Here is a 25,757-nt window from a genome sequence, read left to right as displayed (position 1 = left end):
TGTGCACATTCCAGGAGTGGAAAATTGGCAAGCAGATTACCTCAGGCGAAAAGGGGTTGGACCAGGGGGAATGGTCACTTCATCCGGAGGTGTTTCATCTGCTGTGTCTCCGGTGGAGTATTCCAGAAGTGGTTCATCTGGTCTCTCATCTCAACAGGAAAGTACATAGGTTTCTGGCACGGTCTCTGGATCCTCTAGCCGATGCCACAGACGCCTTAGTGGCTACTTGGAGTCAGTATGGTTTTATATACGCCTTTCCTTCTCTCAAACTTCTGCCGAGACTCCTGGGCAGGATCGAGGCAGAAGGGATTTTGGTCATTCTAGTGACTCCAGACTGGCCTCGCAGGTTTTGGTATGCCGATCTGATACGGCTAGTCGCCAATGCTCCTTGGAGACTTCCTCTCAGGGAAGATCTGCTGTCCCAATGGCCAATCTTCCATCCTGCTTTACAGTCACTGGCTTTAACGACTGGGCTGTTAAAAGCCAGGTGCTAAAGGATAGAAGGTTGTCTGAATTGGTGATTCCTACCCTCCTAAAGGCTAAAAAAAATCTACCTCTAGGAAGATATACCATTGCACCTGGAAGATGTCCATTGTGTGGTGTGAGCCTGTTAGTGTTCACCCTAGCTCCTTTTCGGTCGCTCGAATCTTGGCTTTCCTCCAACTGGCGGTTGTGCAGAGCCTGGCTTTGAGTACCATCAAGGGCTAGGTTTCAGCCCCGCCGGTTTCCTTTCAACGTCCATTGGCCACACATTCATTGAGGAGTACCTTTATCCAGGGAGTTCGACACTTGGCTCCTCCTGTGCGGTCTCCATCGCCGCCGTGGGATCTCAATTTGGTGTTAGTTCTCCAGAAGCCTCCTTTTGAAAATATTTGGGAGTTTCCCCTGCTTACGTTGTCTCAGGCCTTTTTGGTGGCTATTACTTCTGCAGGCAGGGTATCGGAGCTGGTGGTGCTGTCTTGTTCCCCTTACCTGGTGGTTTGCAGGGATAAGATGGTTGTTCTTCAGTGTCAGTCGTTCCTTCCAAAGGTTGTCTCTGATTTTCATTTGAATGAAGACATCGTGTTGCCTTCCCTGTGTCCCAGGCCTCAGCATCCTTTGGAGTGTTTGGACGTGGGCCCCTCCTTGGGACGGTCGAATCCCCGTGCCAAGTTCCTCATCCTGCCCCCCTGCTCCCTCCACGTACGCTAAAGATTAATTTTTTTGGGGTGGTCTGACAACTTTCCTGGGGTGGGGGCAGGGCACTAACTGATGATGGGGGGGTTCGCCGCCAGCGACTAGCCAATTGACTGGCGGGGGGGTAGCAATTGTACCTGGTTGGGGCCTCTGTCCCTGTAGGCCTCGCGGAGCAGCCATTTTGTTGTAGTCTTGTGTATTCCTTTACATGGCGGCCATGTTTGTTTAGTCTGGCGGTCATTTTCTTGTGGTTTGCGTTGCACATAGGGGAGGCCATGACAATGGAGCCCCGTGGGTGGCGATTTCGGCACTGGGAGCCCCTCCTTATCCCCTGGCGCTGACTCCTGGATCATTTAGCTTGGTTATCGCCGCACGTGTAGTGCAGATTCTCCTGGTGATTGCAGGTGCCTGTGTTGGCGGGTGGTGAGTCTAGTGTGGTCCTCTCCCTTTCTGCTGAGGATCGCTCTGTGCCTTGTGCTTGGCAACCTGGTGGTGCTGGTAGCACGGTGGTGGTTGTCCCTTAGCAGTGTGTTACATTTTTTTGTGGGGTCCCCCTGGTGACGTTTCCCCACCTGACTCCCTTTTTGAGGCTGCGGGGCCCTCTAGGTCCCGACCATCCATCCATGCACTGACGTTGGTCCTGGAGTCTCTTGTGTCCCGGGTGGAGGCAGCTTGCGGGCGACTGGCTAGACCCCGCCTTCCCCTGAATCATCTTGTCTCCTCAGATCCTGAATCTGATTCAGCCGCTGCAGACATGGATCACCCTGCTGGGTCTGCAACCACGCGCCTGGAATCCTCTGATGGTGAGGATGATATCTCCATGTTTGCGACCGCGCTTGAAAACGCTCTGGTAGATTGCACTAAATATAGCTGTGCATGAGACCCTAAAGATGGAGGACGCAGCTGAAGCTGCGACGAAGATGCAGGTACCCTTTGGCACTCACAAGCCATTCAGAGTGGCAAAGGTTTTTCCTTACCCCGCCTATTTTGACAGAATTGTCGCACAAAAAGGGGGGACAACCAAAGCTTCCCCATGGGGTTCCTAAGCGTTTTACTAGGTGTTACCCCAATGAGAAGTCACTCCTTAAGAAGTGGATTGTGCCACCAGTGGTGGACCCTCCGTTTTCCAGATTAAGCAAGGCAACCATGTTTCAGGTGGAAGAGTCCCCGGCTTTAAGGATCCGGCTGATCGAAAGGTGGAGGCTTTGGCCCGCTTTATGTATACCTTAGCTGGTTCGGCAATGAGGCCAGTATTTACCATTTAGCTGGCGGACCAGCTTGTTCAGGGGTTTATCTGTGATGCCTCTTTGGACGCAGCTCCCCTGATGGCTCGCCTCTCTGTTTTGGTTGTGGTCCTTCGGCATGTCTTTCGGTCCGGCTACAAGATCGAATTTCGCTCTTGTCCCTCTGCAAGGTTTTTTCCTTCCAACCTGCGCCTGTTCTCAGACTGGTTACAGGGTCTGTAGGGGGCAGTACAAGACCTGTTCCTTCAAGGGGTGATTGGCCCGGTTCCAACTTTGGAACGTTTTCAGGTTTCTACTCAAACCTGTTCACTGTCCCCAGGAAGGAAGGCAAAGTGCATCCAATCTTGGACCTCAAGGCACTGAACTGCTTTGTGCGGTTACAGAAGTTCAGAACGGTGGTGGCATCCCTGCGTCATTGGGATTTCCTCGCCTCTATAGATTTCAAGAATGCCTATCTTCACATTCCAATAAAAGCCAGTCACCAGCGTTTTCTCCACTTTGCTGTAGGAGAGGAGCATTATCAGTTTGTGGCCTTACCCTTTGGTCTCGCCTCCGCTCCTCGGGTCTTCACAAAAGTGTTGGCTCCGGTGCTAGTCTTGCTACACCAACAGAGGATCGCGGTACTGGGCTACTTGGATGATCTCCTTCTGCAAGCAGAGTCTCCCTCTGCTCTGGTGGAGAACCTGGAGATGACAATACGAACTCTGCAGTACTTTGGCTGGATACTGAATTTTCAGCCGTAGGCAGAGTGCTTCTTCCTCTAGACAAACTCCAGAAATTGCAGGCTGCAATTTGTCTCCTGCTGTCCAACAAATGGTCATCCCTCCAGACTGGCATGCGGGTGCTGAGCCTGATGGTATCTACCTTCTAGGTGGTTCCGTTTGCACAGCTCATACGAAGTGCCTGCAAAGGGAGATTCTGACCAAATAGGACGCAGTCTCTGGACATTCAGAGTTGGGAACAAAGGAGTCCCTGATATGGTGGCTTTTCTCCCTGGCACTTCGGCTGGGCAAATTCTTCCTCCCCTTGTATTGGACTGTGGTCCTCACGGATGCCAGCCTGCCTTCTGCTCAGGGGATCTGGATACTGGAAGAGTCCAGACTACCGATCAATGTCCTGGAACTCCGAGCAATCAGACTGTGTCTAGATCATTGGACGGATTGTCTGGAGGGATGCCCAGTGCGCATTCAAACAGACAATGCTACAGGTGTGGCTTATGTCAATCACCAAGGGGGCACAAGAAGTGTCCTGGCCGCTCTGGAGGTAGCATCCATTCAAAGGTGGGCAGAATGGTTCGTTCCAGCCCTCTCCACCATTCACATTTCCGGGGTGTAAAATTGGCGAGTGGATTATCTGTCGGCAGGCTTTGGACCAAGGGGAGTTGTCCCTTCATCCGAAGGTGTTTTATCAGCTGTCTCCAGTGGGGCATCCTCCAGGTGGGTCTGTTGGCGTCTCGGCTCAACAGAAAGGTGCAGAGGTTTATGACTCGATCATGGGATCCTCTGGCAGATGCTACAGATGCGCTGGTGGCCCTGTGGGGTCAGTATCGTCTGATATGCGCTTTCCCTCCTCTCAAGCTTATGCCCAGACTCCTACACAGGATCGAGGCAGAAGAGATTCCGGTCATCCTAGTAGCACCGGACTGGCCTCGCCGGGCCTGGTTGGCCGATCTAGTGCTGTTGGTCGCCGACATTCCTTGTAAGCATCCTCTCAGGGAGGATCTGCTGTCCCAAGGACCGATCTTCCTACTGGGTCTGCGTCTACGTACTTCGAGTGCTCTGATAGTGGGAATGATTCCCCTTTTACCGCACATGCGCATGAAAAGGCGCTGGTGGATGCACTAATTGTATCGGTGCAGGAAATTTTAAACATGGGGGATGCCCGCAGATCCTCTAAAGCGACAAAGATTTTACTGCCTACTGTGACAACATTGTCGCCAGTCAGTGGAGTTGTCCTAAACACTTTATGGCGGTGCCTAAGCGTTTCGATAGACGTATCCCTTGAGGAGTCTCTGTTGAATAATTGGGCAGTTCCACCTGTGGTGGACTCTCAGGTCTCCGGGCTGAATAAATCCACCCTAAATCCAGTGGTGGAGTCTACAGTTTTTAAAAGATCCTTTTGGCAAGAGAGCGGAGACTTTGGTCCGCCACATGTTTACTGTAGCCGTTTCGGTCCTTACGGTGGTGTTCACCATAGCATTGGTGTCCCATACTTTAACCGAGTGGGCAAAGCTTTTGCGCCAGGATCTGGAGGGGGAACAGCTTCTCCCTGCCTTTGCCGAGGTGGTGGACCAGTTGGTACAGGGGTTGCAGTTCGTCTGTGATGTCTCTCTGGATATGGCTCCCTTAGTCTCTAGGCTGTCCGTAACAGCAGAGGTTCCTATAGGACCTAGTCTGGTAGCCGAGAGCGGGTCCTTCCGGACCCGTGGACCTCTCTGATACAAGACAAGTGGGTCCACGAGCTGATTCGGTCTGGCTACAAGATCGCGTTTAGGGCTTATCCTTCAGAAAGGTTCTTTCCTTCCTACCTCAGGCAGCCTGCGAGGTCTCTTTGGGGCGATGCAAGACTTGCTACTACAAGGGGTGATTGTTCCAGTCTTTGAATCAGAACATTTTTTTTCATGGGTTTTATTCAAACATGTTTACAGGTCCCAGGAAGGAAAGCGAGGTACCTCCAATATTGGACCTCGAAGCTCTGAACCGCTTGTGCAAGTACAGATATTCCAAATGGAGTCCATTCGTACAGTAGTGGCATCCCTACTTCAGGGGGATCTTCTGGCCTCTACCACTATCAAGGGCTCTTACCTTCATATTCTGAGATATGTCGGTCATCCGTGCCTCCTCCACTTGCCCTGCGCTAGGAGCATTATCAAGAGGTCTTGCCTCGGCTCCTCCGGTCTTCGCAAACTGTTGGCCCCCGGTGTTGGCATTGTTGCACCAGCGGGGGATTGTGGTACTGGAGTACCTGGATGATCTTATTCTCTGCTCTCATGGACAACCGGGAGTTTACTGAGCGGACTCTGCAGGAGTTGGATTGGAAATTCAATTTCCAGGTATTTGCTCTGGTTCCGTCCACCTAGTGGGACTATCTGGGTCTGCTCTGGTCTTGGCCTCAGCCAGGGTGTTCCTCCCATGGGACAAGCTCCAAAATCTGCAGGATGAGTTTGACTCCTGTTGTCGTCAGGACTGGCATGCGGGGGCTCGGTTTGATGGTGTCTACCTTCGAGGTGGTTCCGTTTGCACAGTTCCTCACGAGACCTCTGCAAAGAGAGATTCTTGCCATGTGGCAAGAATGCAGTCTCTAGACAATCAGATCCTGTTGAGCCAGTTTATGAGAGGGTCTCTGATTTGGTGGATTCGCTCTCCGGTGCTTTGAGAGGGAAAATTTTCCATCCCCTGTACTGGACGGTGGTCACCGCAGATGCCAGCCTGTCCGAGTGGGGTGGGTTTTTGGCTCGGATTGTGCTCAGGGAGTCTGGAAGAATCCAAACTACCGATGGACATACTGGACATTTCCTCTGGATGTGTTTCATCAGTTGTGTCTCCGGTGGGGAACTCCCGAGGTGGTCCTGTTGGTCTCTCAACTCGACAGGAAGGTGCTTAGGTTTGTGGCACGGTCTCGGGATCCTCTGGCCGACGCCTCAGAAGTACTGGTGACTCCTTTTGGGGCCAGTTTTGTCTGCTATACATCTTTCCTCTTCTAGATGGGGTTATGGCCATCCTAGTGGCTCCAGACTGGCCACGCCAGCCTTGGTATGCAGATCTGATACGGTTGGTCACCAATGCTCCTTGGAGATTTCCTCTTAGAGGATATCTGTTGGCACAAGGGCCAATCTTCCATCTTGCCTTTCAGTCGCTGGCCTAACGGCTTGGCTGTCGGAAGCCTGTTGCTGAAGGATAGTTGGTTGTCTGAATCAGTGATTTCCGCTCTGCTGCAGGCTAGTAAATCTACTTCTAAGAAGATTTCTCTTAGGTTCACCCCCGCTCCTTTTCTGTGACTTGGAGTTTGGCTTTGCTCCAACGAGGTGTTGAGCAGCGTCTGGCCTCGGGTACCATCAAGGGCCAGGTTCGGCCTTGGCGGTTTTCTTTCAGCATCCTTTGACTACGCATTCTTTGGTTCGCACCTTTGTTCAAGGGGTTCGCCACTTGTCTCACCCAGTGGGATCTCAACTTGGTGCTTTTGGTTCTTCAGTAACCGCTGTTGAAAAATATTCACGAGATTCCTCTGCTTATAGTTTCCCAGAAGGTAACCTCCTTGGTGGCTTTCTTCTGCACATAGGGTGTTCTGAGCTGGCACCTTTGTCTTGTCGTTGACCTTACTTGGTGGTTCACGGAGATAAAGTGGTGTTTTGTCATTATCAGTCGTTCCTTCCTAAGGTTGTTTCTGGTTTCCATCTGAATGAAGACATGGTGTTGCCTTCCCTGTATCCTAAGCCTAGGCATCCTAAAGAGATTGCCGTGCATTCTCTGACTGGTTTGGGCGTTCAGGGTGTGCCTAGCGGCTACCGAGTAGATTAGGAAATCAGACTCGCTATTTGTCCTAAGAGATGGACCTCGCAAGGGTTTGGCCACATTTTCTGCGACCATTTCCAGATGGATCAGACAGAAGGGGCGTATTCGGTCAAGGGTCAGGTTCTCCTTTCCCTGTTAAGGTGCATTTTATGCAGGCGCTTAGTTGGCTCCTGGGCCTTCCCTTATCAGGCGTCAGTAAAGCAGGTTTGCAAGGTGGCCACTGGTTGTCTGTGCACTTTCACAATATTTTTACAAATTGGATGTGCTGGCATCTGCGCATGCTGCTTTGGCCGCAAGGTTTTTCTGGCTGCTGTTTGATAGGACTAGTCCTCTTTGAGGGCGTGTTTCAGGTGAGCTCCAGTTGTTAACTAGTTGAGCTCCATGTTTCCTGGTTGGCTAGGTTTAGCCTTTGAGAATTTATTTCTGCTATGTTTTTTCCCACCCCTTATGTTTTGACCCTGCTTTGGGACGTCCCGATGGTTGAGAAGATTCTGTAGCTGTGTCTGTCAATGAACGAAAGAGTAAATTGGATTTTTGTCTTACCGTAAAATCCTTTTCTCTGATGTTCATTGACGGACACAGCACCCACCCCTCTATTGCATTGTGTTATTTTTCTTCTGATACTGCTTGCAACTAGTCTGAATGCCTATAGCCGGAAGTTGGTGTATATCCCCTGGGACTGCCCCATAGGCATGGTAAAGCTTTTTGCTGCATAGTGTCCTACTCCTGTAAGGGGCAGCATAACCCAAACGGTCAAGAAGATTCTGGAGCTGTGTCTGTCAATGAACATCAGGGAAAAGGATTTCATGGTAAAATTTTTTCTTAGAAATACTGATGATGTCAGCATTGGTGGTCCGGTGCTGGTGATTCTCGACAGGAGTTTTATGATGCCTAATATGATTCAGCAACTTTGTATATTCTTCACAGAAAGATTAAAGATTCGGCTTATCAAAATAGAACATTTTCTTTCAGTCTCTTCCAGGTCAACAGCATTGCTACTTCCTCAATAAAGACGCTCCCCTCCCTGATGGTAGGTGTCTGCAGGGGACACTGCTGACTAAGATCCCATTCCAGCACCCTGGACGTGTTCCCACTATCCTGAACCTCATCAGGCATCAAATGGCCTGCAATACCCTTATTGGAAGTTGTGTGAAGCGTACCATTATAAAGGAAGGTAGGGGCTTTTTTCTTTGTCTAATCACTGTATTTAAGGATTGTAGTATGAAGTCAAATCCCTGTCCCCTAATTTCTTACCTGAATGACCTTTACATTTTGTAGCCAGAGTACACTTAAAGGTATGTGCCAGTAGACCTCAGCTGATTATTTACTTATTTTTCTTTTTCAGACTGCCCTAACCTTTTGCAATTTGAGGTTTCCCCTCTGTCTGACTCCTGCATCAGCATTTCCTTTCAGCATCCAGTCAATGACTCCTTAGTGTCTGGTAAGTTCATTAGTCATGGAATGATAAAAAAAAAAAAAAAAAATCATTGTGCTAAACCAGATATAATAAAAATATGTGTCTGAAAAGTGAAGCAATAAAAATATTAGTGTACTACAGACATATTAAGGTTACATAGTAGGTGAGGTTGAATAATGACAATAGTCCATCCAGTTCAACCTGTGTAGGTGTGTGTGACTGTAATCATCTCACATAGTCCTTAATGTCCTGATCCTTGAGATGTAAGTCTAAGAGTCTTTTGAAAGCCACCATACTTCCCGCAGAAACCACCTCTTGTGGTAGAGAATTCCACAGTCTTGTAGCCCTAACAGTAAAGAACCCCCCACGTTGCCTGAGGTTAAAACGCTTCTCCTCTAATCGCATTGTATGCCCTCTTGTCCCCATGCAATCCCTTAGAATGAACAGCTTTTTTTCTAAGCTGAGATCCCCATTGAGATATTTACAAATTGCTATCATGTCCCCCCCTCAGGCGTCTCCTCTCCAGGGAGAATAAATCGAGCGATTGCAGCCGCTCCTCATAGTTAAGGTCCTCCAATCCCCTAATCAGTTTAGTTGCCCTTCTCTGGACTCTCTCCAGCTCCAACACATCCCTCCGGAGGACTGGCGACCAGAACTGGACAGAATACTCCAGATGCGGTCGGACCAGAGTTTTATAAAGTGGAAGGATTATAGTCTTATCTCTGGAATACATCCCTTTCTTTATGCATGCTAATATTCTGTTGACTTTGGAAGCTGCCGCTTGACATTGCATGCTGTTGCCTAATCTATCATCAACCAAGACTCCCAGATCCTTCTCCATTTTTGATTCCCCCAAGGGTTCCCCTCCTAACGTGTATTGTGTTTTTATGTTTTTAGTCCCCAAGTGCAAAACCTTACACTTCTCCACATTAAACCTCATTTGCCATGTCGTTGCCCACTCCGTTATTTTGTCCAGGTCATTCTGTAGGATATCTGCTTCATGCTGTGCAGTTATTGCCCTGGCCAATTTTGTGTCATCTGCAAAAACTGATAACGAACTTCTGATCCCGTCCTCAATGCTGTTTATGAATAAATTGAACAAGGTTGGTCCCAGGACTGAGCCCTGGGGCACCCCGCTTACTACCTCAGACCAGTCTAAGTATGCACTGTTTATTACCACCCTTTGGACACGCCATTTTAGCCAGTTCCGTATCCAAGAGCAAACCCTGCTGTCAATACCTGCAGACCTTATTTTATAAATTAAGCGATTGTGGGGAACTGTATCAAACGCCTTAGCGAAATCCAAGTACACCACATCTACTGGTCTGCCCTATCTAGCTCACAGCTCACCTCCTCGTAGAATGTTAAGAGATTGGTTTGACAAGAACGCCCCATTTGTAAACCCGTGCTGATTACTGCTGATGATGTTGTTGTCTTTAGCATACTCTACGATATAGTCCCTTATCATCCCCTCCAGAAGTTTACATACTATTGATGTCAAACTGACAGGCCTATAATTTCCCGGGATATGCCTCTGGCCCTTTTTGAATATCGGAATCACGTTAGCCTTCCTCCAATCCCTTGGTACATCTCCTGTCCTAATACTGTCAGCAAAGATCAGGAACAGTGGTCTAGATATAACCTTACTGAGTTCCTTGAGTACTCTCTGATGTACTCCATCCGGGCCTGGTGATTTGTTTGTGTTAAGTTTATCCAGCCTTTCCCTGATTTCACCCTCTGTTAGCCATAGTGGCAAGTCCTGTGTATTACTACTAACCATACAGTCATGGTCAGTGTACCCCTCCTTTTCCTGTGTAAAGACTGACGAGAAAAAAGCATTCAGCACGGTTGCTTTTTCAGTGTCCTCTGTAACCATCCTCCCATCATTGTTAATTATGTGTGCAATATGCTCTGCCCTTGTTTTTTTGCTGTTGATATATTTAAAGAATTTCTTTGGGTATTTTTTACTATCCTCCGCTATTTGTCTTTCAAAGTTGATTTTAGCCATCTTGATTTCTTGTTTACTTTTTTTATTTGCCTCCTTGTATTGCTCGAAAGCCGATACTGTGCCATCTGATTTATATTTCTTGAAGGCCAGTTTTTCTCCCCTAATAAGTTTTTTAAAGCTATGGTTTAGCCAGCCAGGTTTGGCTTTGTCTCTTCTAAATTTATTTCCCATAGGAATGCACTGCAAGATGCATTTGCTTAATATGTTCCTAAAGCATTCCCATTTTTCCTCTGTGGTCAGTGCTCCCAGTGTTTGGTCCCAGTTTACCCTTTCCATCAATGAGTACAATTTTGGGAAGTTTGCCCTTCTGAAGTTTAGGGTTCTTATGTTCCCCACTTGCCTTGTTATATTGTTATTTACACTAAATGTGATCATCCTGTGATCGCTAGAGCCCAGGTAGTCCTGGACTCCTACCTCCGAGATTAGGTCTGGGTCATTAGTGATCAATAGATCCAGGACTGCGTTTTCTCTAGTCGGAGAATCCACCAACTGTGACATGTAATTATCCTGTAAGGTTTCCGTGAATAGATGGGCCTTCTGTGAGTGTGCAGTCCCCTCATCCCAGTCAATGTCGGGATAATTGAAGTCCCCCAATATGATGACTGATCCTTATTTTGCCACTTTACCCATTAGTGCTAAAAATTCCAGCTCTACCTCCTCCTCTTGTTTAGGTGGCCTATAGCAAACTCCTACAATTACTTTTCCCTTTTCTCCTTCCCTATGGAGTTCTACCCACACAGATTCTAAATCCATGCTCATCCCATCCGTAATGTCACTCCTCTCTATCACCTTTACATTGTTCTTTACATAGAGACATACCCCTCCCCCTCTTTTTCCTACCCTGTCCTTCCGGTACACCGAATACCCTTGGATATTGGCCAGCCAGTCATGTGAGGGGTCGAACCAAGTCTCTGTTATTCCCACAAGCTCTATGTCATCCTCATGTACTAACATTTCCAACTCATCCATTTTATTAGCTAGGCTCCTGGCATTAGCATATACCCCTCTTAGTTTTATGGAAGTTAAACGTGATTGGCGGTTATGTTTATTCCTGTTTGGTCTGAGGTTTTCCCGCACAGACCTGCCAATTGACGTTGTGGACCTACTGTCGCTGCTGACCCTACAACTGCCTTCAGTCCTTTGCTCCCTCCTGACTGACTCTACTTCTGAGCCCTCATGTGTTCACACATCAAATCATATATAGCGGGTAAAATAAGTATTGAATATGTCTCCATTTCTCTTTTGTCCATTGACGAACACAGGTCCAGAATCTTCTTGACCGTTGGGTTATGCTCCCCCCTACAGGAGTAGGACACTAGGCAGGAAAAAGCTTGACTACACCTATGGGGCAGTCCCAGGGGATATATTCCCACTTCCTGCTATAGGCACTCGGTTTTTTTTCTGCCTAATCAGGAGTGAGGACCTAGCTCCTTGCTGGGATCTCCGGTCCTAGCATTTTTTCTTTTTTAAACTGATTTTTTTCTTCTTTTTATAATTTCCTGTTACTGTTAGAACTACAATCAACTGTCGGACTGGACGACCCTCTGGATATTCTAGATTCTTATGGTCTCCCCAGTCCGGCCAGGGAGTGCAACGCAATCTCAGCTCCCTGCTAGGTCGGCTGCGACATAGCCCCACTGGACGAGGGCTGGCTGGCGTGTTAAACAACTCGCAAGGACTCTCAGACCTGGTCACGACCTAAGTCGCGGCGTACCTCCGGCCCGCAGCACCCCCATTCCAAGATGGTGTGGTGGTCTGCCTGGAGTGGTCCCTACCCAGTTCCATGGTGTGGTAGAGTTCATAAAAATCGCACATGGAACCTTAAAGATTGCGTAGAAGAATTGGCCAAAATCACATTTGAGCAATGCATGCCACTAGTTTCTCCATACAGGAGTGGTCTTGAAGCTGTCATTACTAACAAATGATCTTGTACAAAGTATTAAATAGATTTCAGTTAGCGCGGTTAATTATTTTTCCCTGCATCATTTCATTTTTTTTTTTACACTTAACTTCATTTCTGGACTTATTTGTTTTGGTTTCTTTGTATGTATGGGTTGTTACCAATATGTGGTGATATGTTCAGTGTAGCACTTTTAGAAATATACACTGCTCAAAAAAGTTAAAGGAACACTTTTTAATAGCATCAAGTCAAACTCCTGGGATCTCTTGATCTGGTCAGTTATGTAGCAGAGGGGGTTGGTAATCAGTTTCAGCTGCTTTTGGTGTTAATGAAATAAACAATAGACAACCTCAAAAACAGGAATGGTTTTACAGGTGGAGACCACTGACTTTTTTTTTACCTACTCCTCTTTTCTGACTGTTTTTCACTAGTTTTGCATTTGGCTGGGGTTATTGTCACTACTGGTAGCATGAGGCAATGCCTGGACCCTATAGAGGTTGCACAGGCAGTCCCACTCCTCCAGGATAACACATCAATACATGCCATTGCCAGAAGGTTTGCTGTGTCTCCCAGCACAGTCTCAAGAGCATGGAGGAGATTCCAGGAGACAGGCAGTTACTCTAGTTGAGCTGGACAGGGTTGTAGAAGGATGAGCACTGCCAGGGCCCTACATAATGACCTCCAGCAGGCCACTAGTATGAATGTGTCTGACCAAACTATCAGAAACAGACTTTGAGGGTGACCTGAGGGCCCGACGTCCTCTAGTGGGCCCTGTGCTCACTGCCTGGCACCGTGGAGATTAATTGGCATTTGCCATTAAATACCATAATTGGCAGGTCCGCCACTGGCAACCCTGTGCTTTTCATAGATTAGAGCAGGTTCACCCTGAGCACATGTGAAAGGGCCTGGAGAAGTTGTGAGTATGTTATGCTACCTGTAACATCGTTCAGCATGACTGGTTTGGTGGTGTGTCAGTGATGTTTTTGGGAGGCATATCCATAGAGGGATGCGCATACCTCTACAGGCTAGACAATGGCATCCTGTCTGCGATTAGATATCGGTATGAAATCCTTGGACCCATTGTCAGATCTTACGCTGGTGCAGTGGGTCCTTTGTTCCTCCTGGTGCACGACAATGCCCGGCCTCATCTGGCGAGAGTATGCAGGCAGTTCCTGGAGGATGAAGGTATTGATATCATTGAATAGCCCAAACGCTTTCCTAACCTAAATCCAATAGAACTCGCTGGGACATTATGTTTCGCTCCACTCGGCGCAGCCAGGTTGCACCTCAGTCTGTTCAGGAGCTCAGTTATAATGAGCCCTGGTCCAGATCTGGAAGGAAATGCCCCAGGACACCATCCATTACCCATATTAGTCCATATCAGTATAGATATCCAGCATATTTTTCACCATAGAGATCTGATGTGTTTTTTCTGTGTTCCTTTAATTTTTTTTGAGCAGTGTATATACCTGGAAAAATGATGACGTGTTCAATATTTATTTTGTCCACTGTGACTGATAGCAATCTGCGATCTGTGACTGACTGACCGTGCTCTGTGACTGATAGTGATCTGTGACTGACCAACCGTGCTCTGTGACTGACTGTGCCCCGCGACTGACTGTGCCCCGCGACTGACTGTGCCCTGCGACTGAGGTGCCCTGCGACTGAGGTGCCCTGCGACTGAGGTGCCCTGCGACTGATGGTGCCCTGCGACTGATGGTGCCCTGCGACTGATGGTGCCCTGCGACTGATGGTGCCCGGTGACTGACGGTGCCCTGCAGTGTTTGAGCCTTGTCTCTGTGCTGTTTGGTGTATTGTAAGCGGGATACTTTGTGGCATTCGCATAGTAATGGCTTTTTTCTGGCTACTCCACCATGCAGCCCATCTTTCTTCAAGTGCCTCCTTATTGTGCATCTTGAAACAGCCACACTACATGTTTTCAGAGAGTCCTGTATTTCACCTGAAGTTATTTGTGGGTTTTTCTTTGCATCCCAAACAATTTTCCTGGCAGTTGTGGTTGACATTTTAGTTGGTCTACCTGACCATGGTTTGGTTTCAACAGAACCCCTCATTTTCCACCTCTTGATTAGAGTTTGAACACTGCTGATTGGTATTCTCAATTCCCTGGATATCTTTTTATATCCCTTTCCTGTTTTATACAGTTCAACTACCGTATTTTCCGGCGTATAAGACGACTGGGCGTATAAGATGACCCCCCCCTAATTTTCAAGTTAAAACAAAGGTTTTGGGCTATACTCGCCGTATAACACTACCCCCCTTCCGAAGCAAGGCAACACCATTGAAAAACTTCAGATTTCTCATAGATCTCCAAGGTACCCCAAGTACTGTAATACATGTAATCTCTCATAATATCTCCAAGATACCCTAAGTATAAGTATTACCAGTAGATGTAATCTCAAGACGCTGGCTGTGTGGGAATCTTGTACCGCTATACCGTATGTACCGTAGCTTCGGCTACATAGAGTATACCGTGCTGAGACAATCACAGTGAGCAATGTATTCTATTATTGAATGCAAAGCTGCTCGGATTGGCAGAGTCAGAGAGGCGGGCTGATTTTACTCCGCCAATCTGAGCAGGCTTTGCATTCAATAATAGAATACATTGCTCTCCCTGATTGGCTCAGCGCGGTACACTATATGTAGCCGAAGCTATGGTACATACAGTATACCGGTACAGGATTTCCACACAGCCAGCGTCTTGAGAGATTACATCTTTTGGTAATACTTATACTTAGGTTAACTTGGAGATATTATACTCGGCGTATAAGACGACCCCCCATTTTTGGGGGATTTTTTTGAGGTTCAAAAGTAGTCTTATACGCCAGAAAATACAGTACCTTTTCCCACAGATCCTTTGACAATTATTTTGCTTTCCCTATGACTCAGAATCCAGAAACGTCAGTGCAGCACTGGATGAAAAACGCAAGGGTCTGTTAGGAGTCCAGAAACTCATTGACCTTTCATACACACACACTAATTACAAGCAAACAGATCACAGGTGAGGGTTAACTTTTGATAGCCATTCAAACCCCTTTGGTCAGCTTGTGTGCATGTTATCAGGCCAAAATCACCAGGGTCTGCAAACTTTTGATCAGGGTCATTTGGGCAGTTTCTCTTGTCATTATGATTTAAAAAGAGTAAGCACAGTTGATTGATAATAAATGGCTTCAGCCAAACACTAACCATGAGTGAAAGAAAAGTTTTTTGTGTTGTCATTCATATTCTCATATTCATAAATTCTGCCAGGTTATGTAAAGTTATGAGCACAACTGTATACTGTGAAACCAAAACTGTTGCAGAGTGCGATCACTGGGTGCAGCGGAGTCCATTCAGATCAGACATTGTGGAGTAAACAGGAACTGGCTTCTTTATTAGAACATAACAGATTACCTTCTCATGGTGAGAAAACACAGACAGGAAAAGATAACCAACAAGTACAGTACAGTGTACAGGAAATGACAACACATCATAGAGAATGCATAGCATATCACTGAGCATTAGCGACATCTAGTGTCCTATTTATGAACTGCAATAGACTAAGCTTAAAGTTGTTGTATCTCCAACACCCCTTCTCAACAGCTAAGGCTTAGTCTATTAAACAAACAAGGGTGTACTGGCGCAACAAGGACTCAGAGGTGAACCTCAATAGACCTACTATGGGGACATGTAGGACAGTAACGGACCTAACTGATATCTAAAAAGTCCATAAATACAACAGGTCTATGAACACTTCAAGGCAGCTTGTCACAAGTGGAGAAGATGAACTTGCAGGGTACTAGGAGAGAAGACAAGCGCCACTCTAAGTGTAGTATGACTCGGTATTTATTAAAAATTCACCATACTGGGTACTCACAATGTACAAAAGGTTAAACAGCAGTGGATATAATCTCAAGGGATCGGACCGATCCCTTGAGATTATATCCACTGCTGTTTAACCTTTTGTACATTGTGAGTACCCAGTATGGTGAATTTTTAATAAATACAGAGTCATACTACACTTAGAGTGGCGCTTGTCTTCTCTCTTAGTCTATTAAACCCATCTTCTTCGTAAGCCTTGAGTGTCTTTCAGCGGTCAGAGGCTTTGTAAGGATATCTGCTGTCATATCCTCGGTTGGGCAATAAAGTAACTCAAGAAGACCTTGCTCTTGAAGATCCCTAAGAAAGTGGAACTTCACATCAATGTGCTTGGTTCTTGAATTAACTCCTTCCATGCGTGCAAGTGCGAGGCATCCTTGATTGTCCTCATAGATTTCTGTTGGTCCCAACTGTGGTTGACCCAAATCTGTTAATAGCCGTCTCAGCCATATAACTTCTTGGCTTGCCTGCGCTGTAGCAACTTATTCTGCTTCAGTAGACGACAGTGAAACAGAGAGTTGCTTTTTACTAGTCCAACTGATGGCACCTCCTGACAGAAAAAATAAGTAGCCACTGGTAGATTTCCTGTCGCTGGTGTCTCCTGCCCAATCAGCATCCACATATCCTGTTAAGGTGCTTTCGTCAGTTGCTGGTAACTTTAACTTGTAGTGCAAAGTCCCTTTAAGATAGCGAATGATTCGCTTTACAGCATTCCAGTCCTTTTGACTTAGCATCGAAACCTTTCTGCATAGGATTCCAACACTTGCTGCAATATCCGGCCTTGTAGCAGTGGTAAGATACAGCAATTTCCCTATTGCCTTCCTGTATTGAGTATTAGTAGGTAATGGGTTATCTTAGCAATTCATCTCCTTTAGGTAGTTGGTTTCCATAGGAGACTTTACTGGTTTGGCGTCTTCCATTCCAAATGTTTCAATTATTTCTTGTATTTTGTGTCTTTGGTTCAGAAGAAAGCTGCCATCTTCCTCTCTCTCGATCTGGATGCCGAGGTAATTCTTTATGTTGCCAAGATCTTTGGTGTTGAAGTTCTGATTTTAGTTTTTCTAGTATTTCTGCTTCATCCCCTTCTTGCTCAAAGCAAATCAGGATATCATCCACATAAATAAGCATATAGACCCATCTGTCTGCAAATTTCTTTGTGTATAAGCAGGGGTCTGCTTTACTCCTCAGAAAGTTTTGATGTGTAAGCACTTCATTTATTTTTATATTCCACGCTCTGGCTGCTTGCTTTAGACCATATATACTCCTGTGAAGTTTGCAAACTAGGTCTGGCCTTTGTTCATCTTTGAACCCTGGCGGCTGTTCCATGTAAATCTCTTCTGTTAGCTCGCCATGTAGAAATGCGGTTTTCACATCAAAATGTTTCACTTGCATTTTCCTTGTGACGGCTACTGTCAGTAAAATCCGTATTGTAGTGTGCTTAACTACTGGTGCAAATGTCTCGTCATAGTCCTCTCTGTATTTTTGAGAATAGCCCTTGGCTACTAGTCTTGCTTTGTATCGCTCAATTGTGCCATCTGAATTGTATTTCACTTTAAAAGTCCATTTACAGCCTATGGCTTTCCTTCCGGGTGGTAGCTCTGTAAGTGTCCATGTTTTAGTGTCATGCATGGATTTTATCTCTTCTTCAGCAGCCTTTATCCATTTACTTGCTTCTTTTTCTGAAAGCTGAGATATGTCTTCCCAGGTTGCAGGTTCGTTGATACTGGCAGTACTTGCTTTGTATGAGAGACGTACAGGTGGTTTACCTTTGTTTTCTCTTGTTGAACGTCTCGGTTTTGTGTCTGAGCCTTCTTGTGTCTGCTCTTCAGTACTGGTAGAGTCTGCACTCACTTCAACTGTTTGTTCAGAAGTTACAGAGATAGGCTGGTCAATGCCAGTTTTCTCTTCTATTCTTGCTTCTACTGTTGTCATTACATTGTCTCTAAAATCGTCAACAAAAGTTATGCTGTTGCTAATGGTAACCTTGTCTGTTTTGGGATTAAGGATTCTGTAACCTTTGAGATTGTCACTGTATCCAACGAAGATACCTTCAAATGCTCTGTTTTGGAGTTTGGTGCGTTTTTCTTCAGGTATGTAGATGAATTCTTTGCATCCAAAAACTCTTAGGTGTTTTACATTTGGCTTCTCATTGTGCCAAAGTTCATATGGAGTTTTCTCTATTGTTCTGGAAAGAAGTCTGTTCTGCAAATATGTAGCTGTCATAGCTGCTTCACCCCAGTATTTTTGTGGTAGTCCAGAGTCTGTCAGCATACATCTGATCATTTCAGAGTTCTGTTCTTTCTTTCAGCTACTCCATTTTGTTCTGGTGTATATGGGACTGTCTTTTGATGTTCTATTCCATTCTGTTTTAAGTACTCTTGTATCTTATATCCTGTGAATTCACCTCCATTGTCACTCCGAAGTATGAGAGGCTTCCTCTGAAACTTGTTACTGGTCTTTATTATATAGTCTTGTAATTTGTCAAAAACTTCACTCTTGTATTGCATTAGGTAGGTGACTGTGTATCTTGAATAGTCGTCTATGAAAGTCACTATGTACCTTTTGCCTCCAGGTGTGGGTGGGTTTAGGGGACCACACACGGCACTGTGAACTAAGTCAAGTGGTCTTGAAGCTCTCTTCTGACTGACTGGGAAGTGTTGCTCTTGTAGCTTTGGATTCAATGCAACATTCACACTTAACAGTAACTGGAAAAGGGGATATTGTTAGATCCCTTGTCAGATTCCTCCTCTGGAGTTCCTGTATGCATTCTGGGTGTTTGTGACCTAGACGTCTGTGCCATATATGTATACAGTCATTGTGCTTGTGTGTACATAGTCTAACCTTTTCCTTCACTGTGTCGAGGTGATATAGATGATCATCCAGCTTGGCACTTGCTACTGTCTGGTTGCCATTTAGGATTGAACACTTGTCACCTTGGAATGTTACAGTGAGTCCTTTGGCTATCAGACACTTCACAGATAAGAGTCCTCCTTCTAGATTAGGAACATAAAGCACATCTTTCACTGGTATGGCTAAATTGTGTCCCGCATCATCAGGGCATACAAGGGTTCCATGCCCATATCCTTCTGCATGTATTTTGCTTCCATCTGCAAGATAAATAGTTTCTTTGTTGTTCAGATCAAGTTCTGTGAAAAAACTTCTATCACTCGTCATGTGACTGGTTGCCCCCGAATCGATGCACCAGCCTTGACATTTATTGTTGCCTGTCACTTTAAATGTGGCATTCCAGTTTCCTTCCCATGGATCATTGATTATGGCTTTGACCTTTTGTTTAGCATAAGAGGGATGCTGTCTTCTTTACTCTGCTTTCCATACAGTACAGTCTTTCTTTATGTGTCCCTGTTTGTGACATCTGAAACACACTCTGGTCTCTTTCCTGTGTAACCTTGCGTCTGTAGCTTTAAGAGCGGTTCTGGTGTCGGTTTCTGTGGAGTCATGCACTAATTCCTTTCTTTTCTGATACTCATCTATGAGCCTGGTTTTTACAAATGCTAGCGTCAGATCTGTCTCAGGTCGTGTCTCCAGTGCATTGATCAGTGCAGTATATGTTTCGGGCAAACTGCATAACAACATGGCGGCAGCGTGGCTGTCTGTTATATTCTCCCCGATTGATCTGAGTTGTGCAATCACTTCCAGCATTGCGTTTATGTGCTCCTGCATGTCCTGTTCTCTGCTAAGTCTCATTCTGTAAAGTTTCCGCAGTAGAAACAGCTTGCTTTTTAAACTGGATCTTTCATGCAGTCTATTCAGTACATCCCACATACCTTTCGCTGTGTCCTCATGGCGTATATGAATGAGCTGATCATCCTCCACTAGTAAGCTTATGGTGGCCCGTGCCTGTCTGTTTTTCTTGTCCCAGTCCTGATTATTGTCCTGTGGCCTCTCTGTGGTGGTAACCTCCCACAAGTCATCTCTAGATAATAGCATTTCCACTTTAAACTTCCATAGCTGATAATTGTCATTGTTCAGTGGCTGATAATTGTCATTGTTCAGCTTGGCCACTGAGAGTTTAAGTTCTGAGTTTCCAGACATTTTTCCCTCCTTTATATATAAACAGTCTTACTTGTCTATTGGAGATGTCACTGGAAAGCTTCCTTATGTTGATCTTTATCCGGATCCTGGGCCCATAACCTGTTGCAGAGTGCGATCACTGGGTGCAGCGGAGTCCATTCAGATCAGACATTGTGGAGTAAACAGGAACTGGCTTCTTTATTAGAACACAACGACAGATTACCTTCTCATGGTGAGAAAACACAGACAGGAAAAGATAACCAACAAGTACAGTACAGTGTACAGGAAATGACAACACATCATAGAGAATGCATAGCATATCACTGAGCATTAGCGACATCTAGTGTCCTATTTATGAACTGCAATAGACTAAGCTTAAAGTTGTTGTATCTCCAACAAAAACAACGTATTAAAGTGGCTAAAAATATGTTAAAATATTATAACAATGGTCCCATGATAAAAAAAAGTCCCAAATAACTTTCAAATATGATTGAAAAATACAAAAAAGTGCATAAAAGATTAAAAATTAAAAATCATGACAAATCATAAGGATGCAAGGAGGTGTGCCACTACCGCACATGTCAAAGCTTGCGGTTTTGGAATCTACAGCCGGGGCGAGAAGGATACATTGTAACAAATGTGTTCTTAATCCTTATGGTTAGGTGGATACTTTTATAAAGTGAGTGATACAGTTGTGAAACTGATATGTTTCTTATGGATTTACACTATGTGGATTCTCCCCTTCTTTTTTAAAACCATATACCTCCTTGCATCCTTATTAGAGAACCTCATTGTGGAGACAGGATTACCAACTAATGGAATTAAGAGCCGGCCTGCTGGATAATTTATAAAAAGGCGCATGAGCTGGTTTATTGTTTTACAAGCCCCTCCATCTGGTGAGTTAGTTTGGGGTAATCTGTGGAAAAATTGCACAGGGTGATCACACAGAATGGTTGAAGATTTCGTACAGGCACTTTTTTGTTTTTTATCTATTTGGGACTTTTTATCATGGGACAATTTTTCAGATTTTATATTTTTAGTGTTTTATGCATTTTTTTTTTTTCAATCATATTTGAAAGTTATTTGGGACTTTTTTTTTATCTTGGGACCATTGTTATGATTTTGTAACATATTTTTGGTCACTTTAATAAATTGTTTTTGGTTTCACAGTATACACTGGTTATAAGTATTGATTATTTGAACTATTTGGTAACAATTACTTGGCTGCACTTATTCATCACATCTCTGTGTGAGATTAGTTAACCACTTCACGACTGCCCCACAGAGATTTACTGCTGCAGGGCGGCTCGACTGTGCATAATCACGTAGATCTACATGATTATGTGCATGCAGTGATTGGACAAAGTGGGAGCCAGACAGCGGAAGGAGCGGCTTAATCGCCGCTGACAGGAGAGCCGCCTGCCAATGTAAACAAAGCAGGCGGCTCTCCTGTCAGACAGGCACAGTGAGATTGTGTGTGTCAGTTATGCTGAAACACCGATCTCTGTGTGTCTTTCACAGAGCCCCCCCACAAGTTAGTAAGCACAATTAGGCTAACACTTAACCTCTTGATCACCCCCAGTATTTACCCCTTCCCTGCCAGTGTAATCTATGCAGTAACAGTGCATATTATTTAGCACCGATCACTGTATTGGTGTCACTGGTCTCCAAAAAGTGTAATTTATTCCTCGTTTCCACTGAGCGGATCTGTACGGTACGCTGTTTTGAGTGTTTCCATTATGAAAGTGGCCCATACAACCTAACTAAACCGCACCATTCCTGGTCCTCCTTCAGATGTAGGGCCATAGGAATTGGTACGGTACGGTTAGGGCGGAGCTACTGGCGTCACACGATACATTCCACTGATTGGCGGACAGGAAAACCTCAATGCTCACGTCAAAAGACATTTGGTGTAAACCCCACATGGCCCCTGGCGGTCCGACTTGCAGTGGAAACGCTCACCTGAATAGGCCGGACCATTCTAACCCTTTCAAACTGTACCGCCCCGACCCGTCCCGCTCAGTGGAAACGAGGCATTAGTGTCAAATTTGTCCACCACAATGTCGCAGTCCAGCTAAAAATTACAGATCGCCGCAATTACTAATAAAAAAATAAAATAAATAAAAAGTCAAAAAATCTACCCCATAGTTTGTAAACGCTATAACTTTTGCGCAAACCAATTAATGCAATTTTTTTTACCAAAAATATGTAGCAGAATACAAATGGACCTAAACTGATAAAAAAAAATTAGATTTTTTTATTTTTTTTTAATTGGGAATGTTTTATAGCAGAAAGTAAACAATATTGGTGTTTTTTTCAAAATGATTGCTCTTTTTGTGTTTATAGCGCAAAATCTAAAAACCACAGATGTGATCAAATACCACCAAAAGAAAGCTCTATTTGTGGGAAAAGAAAGAACATCAATTGTATTTGGGTGCAGCATTGCATGACTGCACAATTTTTAAAGTAACGCAGTGCCGAATTGCAAAAAATGGCCTGGTCATTAAGGAGGTAAAATCTTCCGGAGCTGAAGTGGTTAATTGTTTCAGTTGTACTTATATTTTAGGTTTCGACACCAAAAGAGTATCTCTCATCAATTAGGGGAGTGCAAACCTGCGTGATTTATTTTTCACTTTTCCTATGCTTAGTAATGAGCGGTGTGGCACACTTTTTCTTTCCTATTGGATAATCATCAGAAACATCAAACTCCATCTTCTCATCCTCACTATTATTTGCGGAGAGTACATCCTCACAATCCCAGTTTTGGGATGTGACAATGGCACATACCCTGGCTTTGCTAACAGGTTTACGGCCCTTCCTTTTCCTCAAGGCATTTATTGATTTGGTCATTAGGCTCTTGCAAATCATCAGCCCCACTAGCAGCTGAACGTACACACTCCGAAGCAACTGCTACCTGGTCTTTTAACCACTTGCCGACCGCCGCAAGTACATACATATCTCCGCCGGTCACTCGGCGATCGTCGGTGGAGAGGGAGAAAGGCAGGCGGCTAGTGTAAACAAGCCGCCTGTCATTCTCCCCTGTGTAGAAACAGTGATCATACGGTTCTACTATGTAGGACCGTTGATCACTGTTCCTACAGCTCAAGCCAAAGCCAATCACAGTCAGAATCACGCCCCTAGGAACACACACCACCCCTCCCTCTCAAAAAAAGTTAACCCCTTCACTACCAGTGTCATTTTGCAGTAACAGTGCATATGTATAGCACTGATTACTGTAGAAATGTCACTGGTAACCCCAAAAGTGTCAAAAATGTCAGTCAAAGGTCCGATCTGTCCGCCCCAATGTCGCAGTCCCGCAAGAAAAATCGCCGATCACCGCCATTACGCGTTAAAAAAAAACAAAAATGACATAAATCTTTCCCTTTGTTAGTAAACGCGATAACTTTTGTGCAAACCAATCAAAATACGCTTTTTGCGATTTTTTTTACCAAACATATGTAGCATAAAACAAATTGGCCGAAAATGTTAAAAAATTTTGATTTTTACATTTTTTTGGGGGGAATTTCATATAAAAAAATGTGAAAAATATTGTTATTTTTTTCAAAATTGTCGCTCTTTTTTTGTTTATAGCGCATGATCAAAAAATCGCACAGGTGATCAAATACCACCAAAAGAAAGCTCTGTTTTTGGGAAAAAAAAGACGTCAAATTAGTTTAGGTACAGCGTCGCACGACCGCGCAATTGTCCGTTAAAGTCACGCAGTGCCGAATCGCAAAATACCCCCTGGTCAGGAAGGGGGACAAAGTGGTTAATGCCTTATTTTCTGCCTTCTCCCTTCTTTGCGATTCAGTATAGAGAGCATGAAGAAAGTACCAACCCACTATGGACACTGTCCTCTTTTCTGCTATACTTAAATCCAACCCCTTAAGGCTAAAATCTACAAAATGATCTGAGACACTATCACCCCAAGTCTTTTTCAAAGGAGAAAGATACTTTGCAAACTCTTTAGCAAGAGGCTCCCACTCATTTTCTCAAGCTACACAACACACCACAGAAAAACAGGTCTGCTTCAGTTGAACTTATAAGTGATTCGCGGACGAGCCCCCAATTGTTATGCTTGCTTATACCGCAAAGTAACCTTAATAGATAGACGCAAGCAAAACACAAAGGCACTCCTAAAGATACTCCCACTCCACTGAATCGAAAGCTTTAGCTGCATCTAGGGATACTAGAACACGATCTCCAACATGATTATGATGGCCTTGGAGATTCATGAATAGGCGACGTATATTAAACGAGGTGTTCTTGTGTGGCATAAAACCCACCTGATCCGGGGGGACCAAGGTAAGAATCCCCTTATTCAAACACAGAGCTAAGATTTTTGCTAGGATCTTGATATCAACATGCAAGAGGGATATTGGCCTATAGGATTCAGGTAGGAGGGTTTTTTTTTTCCCTGGCTTAGGTATCAGAATAATTAAAGCTTCTCTCATAGAGGGCGGGATGAGAATAATTTCAAGAGTTGCGGTATATCTCCGAAATGGGAACAAAATTCAAGGGGTAGCCTATCTGAATCCGGCAATTTGGGTTATGTTTTACCAAAGAAATGTAGAAAACTGCGTTTTGGCCTAAATATATGAAAATTGTTAAATTTGTTTGCAATATATTATAACAGAAAATAAGAAACTTTTTTTTTTTTTTTTTTCAAAATATTTGGTATTTTTTTATTTAGCAAAAGTACAGCCGTGGCCAAACATCTTGAGAATGACACAAATATAAATAGTCACAAAGTCTGCTGCTTCAGTGTTTTTAGATTTTTTTGTCAGATGTTACTATGGTATACTGAAGTATAATTATAAGTATCCATGAGGCCTAAAGCTGGGTACAACACTAATAGGGTTGTTTTTTTTTTTTCAATTTCAGTTTTTTTTTTTATTTTCACTCAACCCAACTGTGTCAGCTCCGGTCAGAGCCTTTGTACAAACCATTCAAGGTTAGTTCTGCTATCTCCCCCGCTGAGCTGTTGTGTTCTGACAGGGGGACATCAGTGATCTCCGCCATTGGCTGAGAGTGCTGATTGGGAGCTGATCGACTGCTTGTTTTCCAAAATGCATGTCTTCCAAACGGCCGGCTTCTGTCAGACAGAATGACATACACACAGGCTGAATGTTAGCCATTTTCTTTTGAACCAGCCGTTGTCTCCCTACATTCAGCCCATATGTACCCGGCTTTAGTGTCAAAGGCTTTAATTGACAATTACAAAGAGTATTTGCAGTGTTGACCCTTACATAGATACATAGTAGGTGAGGTTGAATAAAGACAATAGTCCATCCAGTTCAACCTATGTAGGTGTGTGTGGCCGTAATCATCTCTCATACCCCTGAATGTTCTGATCCTTGAGATGTACGCCTAAGAGTCTTTTGAAAGCCACCATACTTCCCGCAGAAACCACCTCTTGTGGTAGAGAATTCCACAATCGTGTAGCCCTAAAAGTAAAGAACCCCCCATGTTGCCTGAGGTTAAAACGCTTCTCCTCTAATCGCATTGTATGCCCTCGAGTCCTCATGCAATCCTTTCGACTGAGTAGCTTTTTTTCTATGCTGCGATCACCATTGAGATATTTATAAATTGC

The 25,757-nt window shown here is 44.8% G+C and overlaps 1 protein-coding gene across 1 annotated transcript in view; it reads left to right on the top strand.

Moving 5' to 3' along the window:
• The window catches only part of MED1 (mediator complex subunit 1), a 255,618-nt gene that overhangs the window by 177,603 nt on the left and 52,258 nt on the right, over window positions 1–25,757 (top strand). The window contains exons 14-15 of the mRNA XM_082272995.1: window positions 7,904–8,105; window positions 8,277–8,372. Of these exons, the coding sequence (XP_082129121.1) occupies window positions 7,904–8,105; window positions 8,277–8,372 (298 nt within the window). The remainder of the gene's footprint in view (window positions 1–7,903; window positions 8,106–8,276; window positions 8,373–25,757) is intronic.

This window comes from Pelophylax lessonae, assembly GCF_965119305.1.
Source record: "Pelophylax lessonae genome assembly, chromosome: 11".
In the NCBI taxonomy this organism is placed as follows: Eukaryota; Metazoa; Chordata; class Amphibia; order Anura; family Ranidae; genus Pelophylax; species Pelophylax lessonae.
The sequence above is the reverse complement of the archived record's forward strand: the minus strand, read 5'-3'. Positions and strand labels throughout refer to the sequence as shown.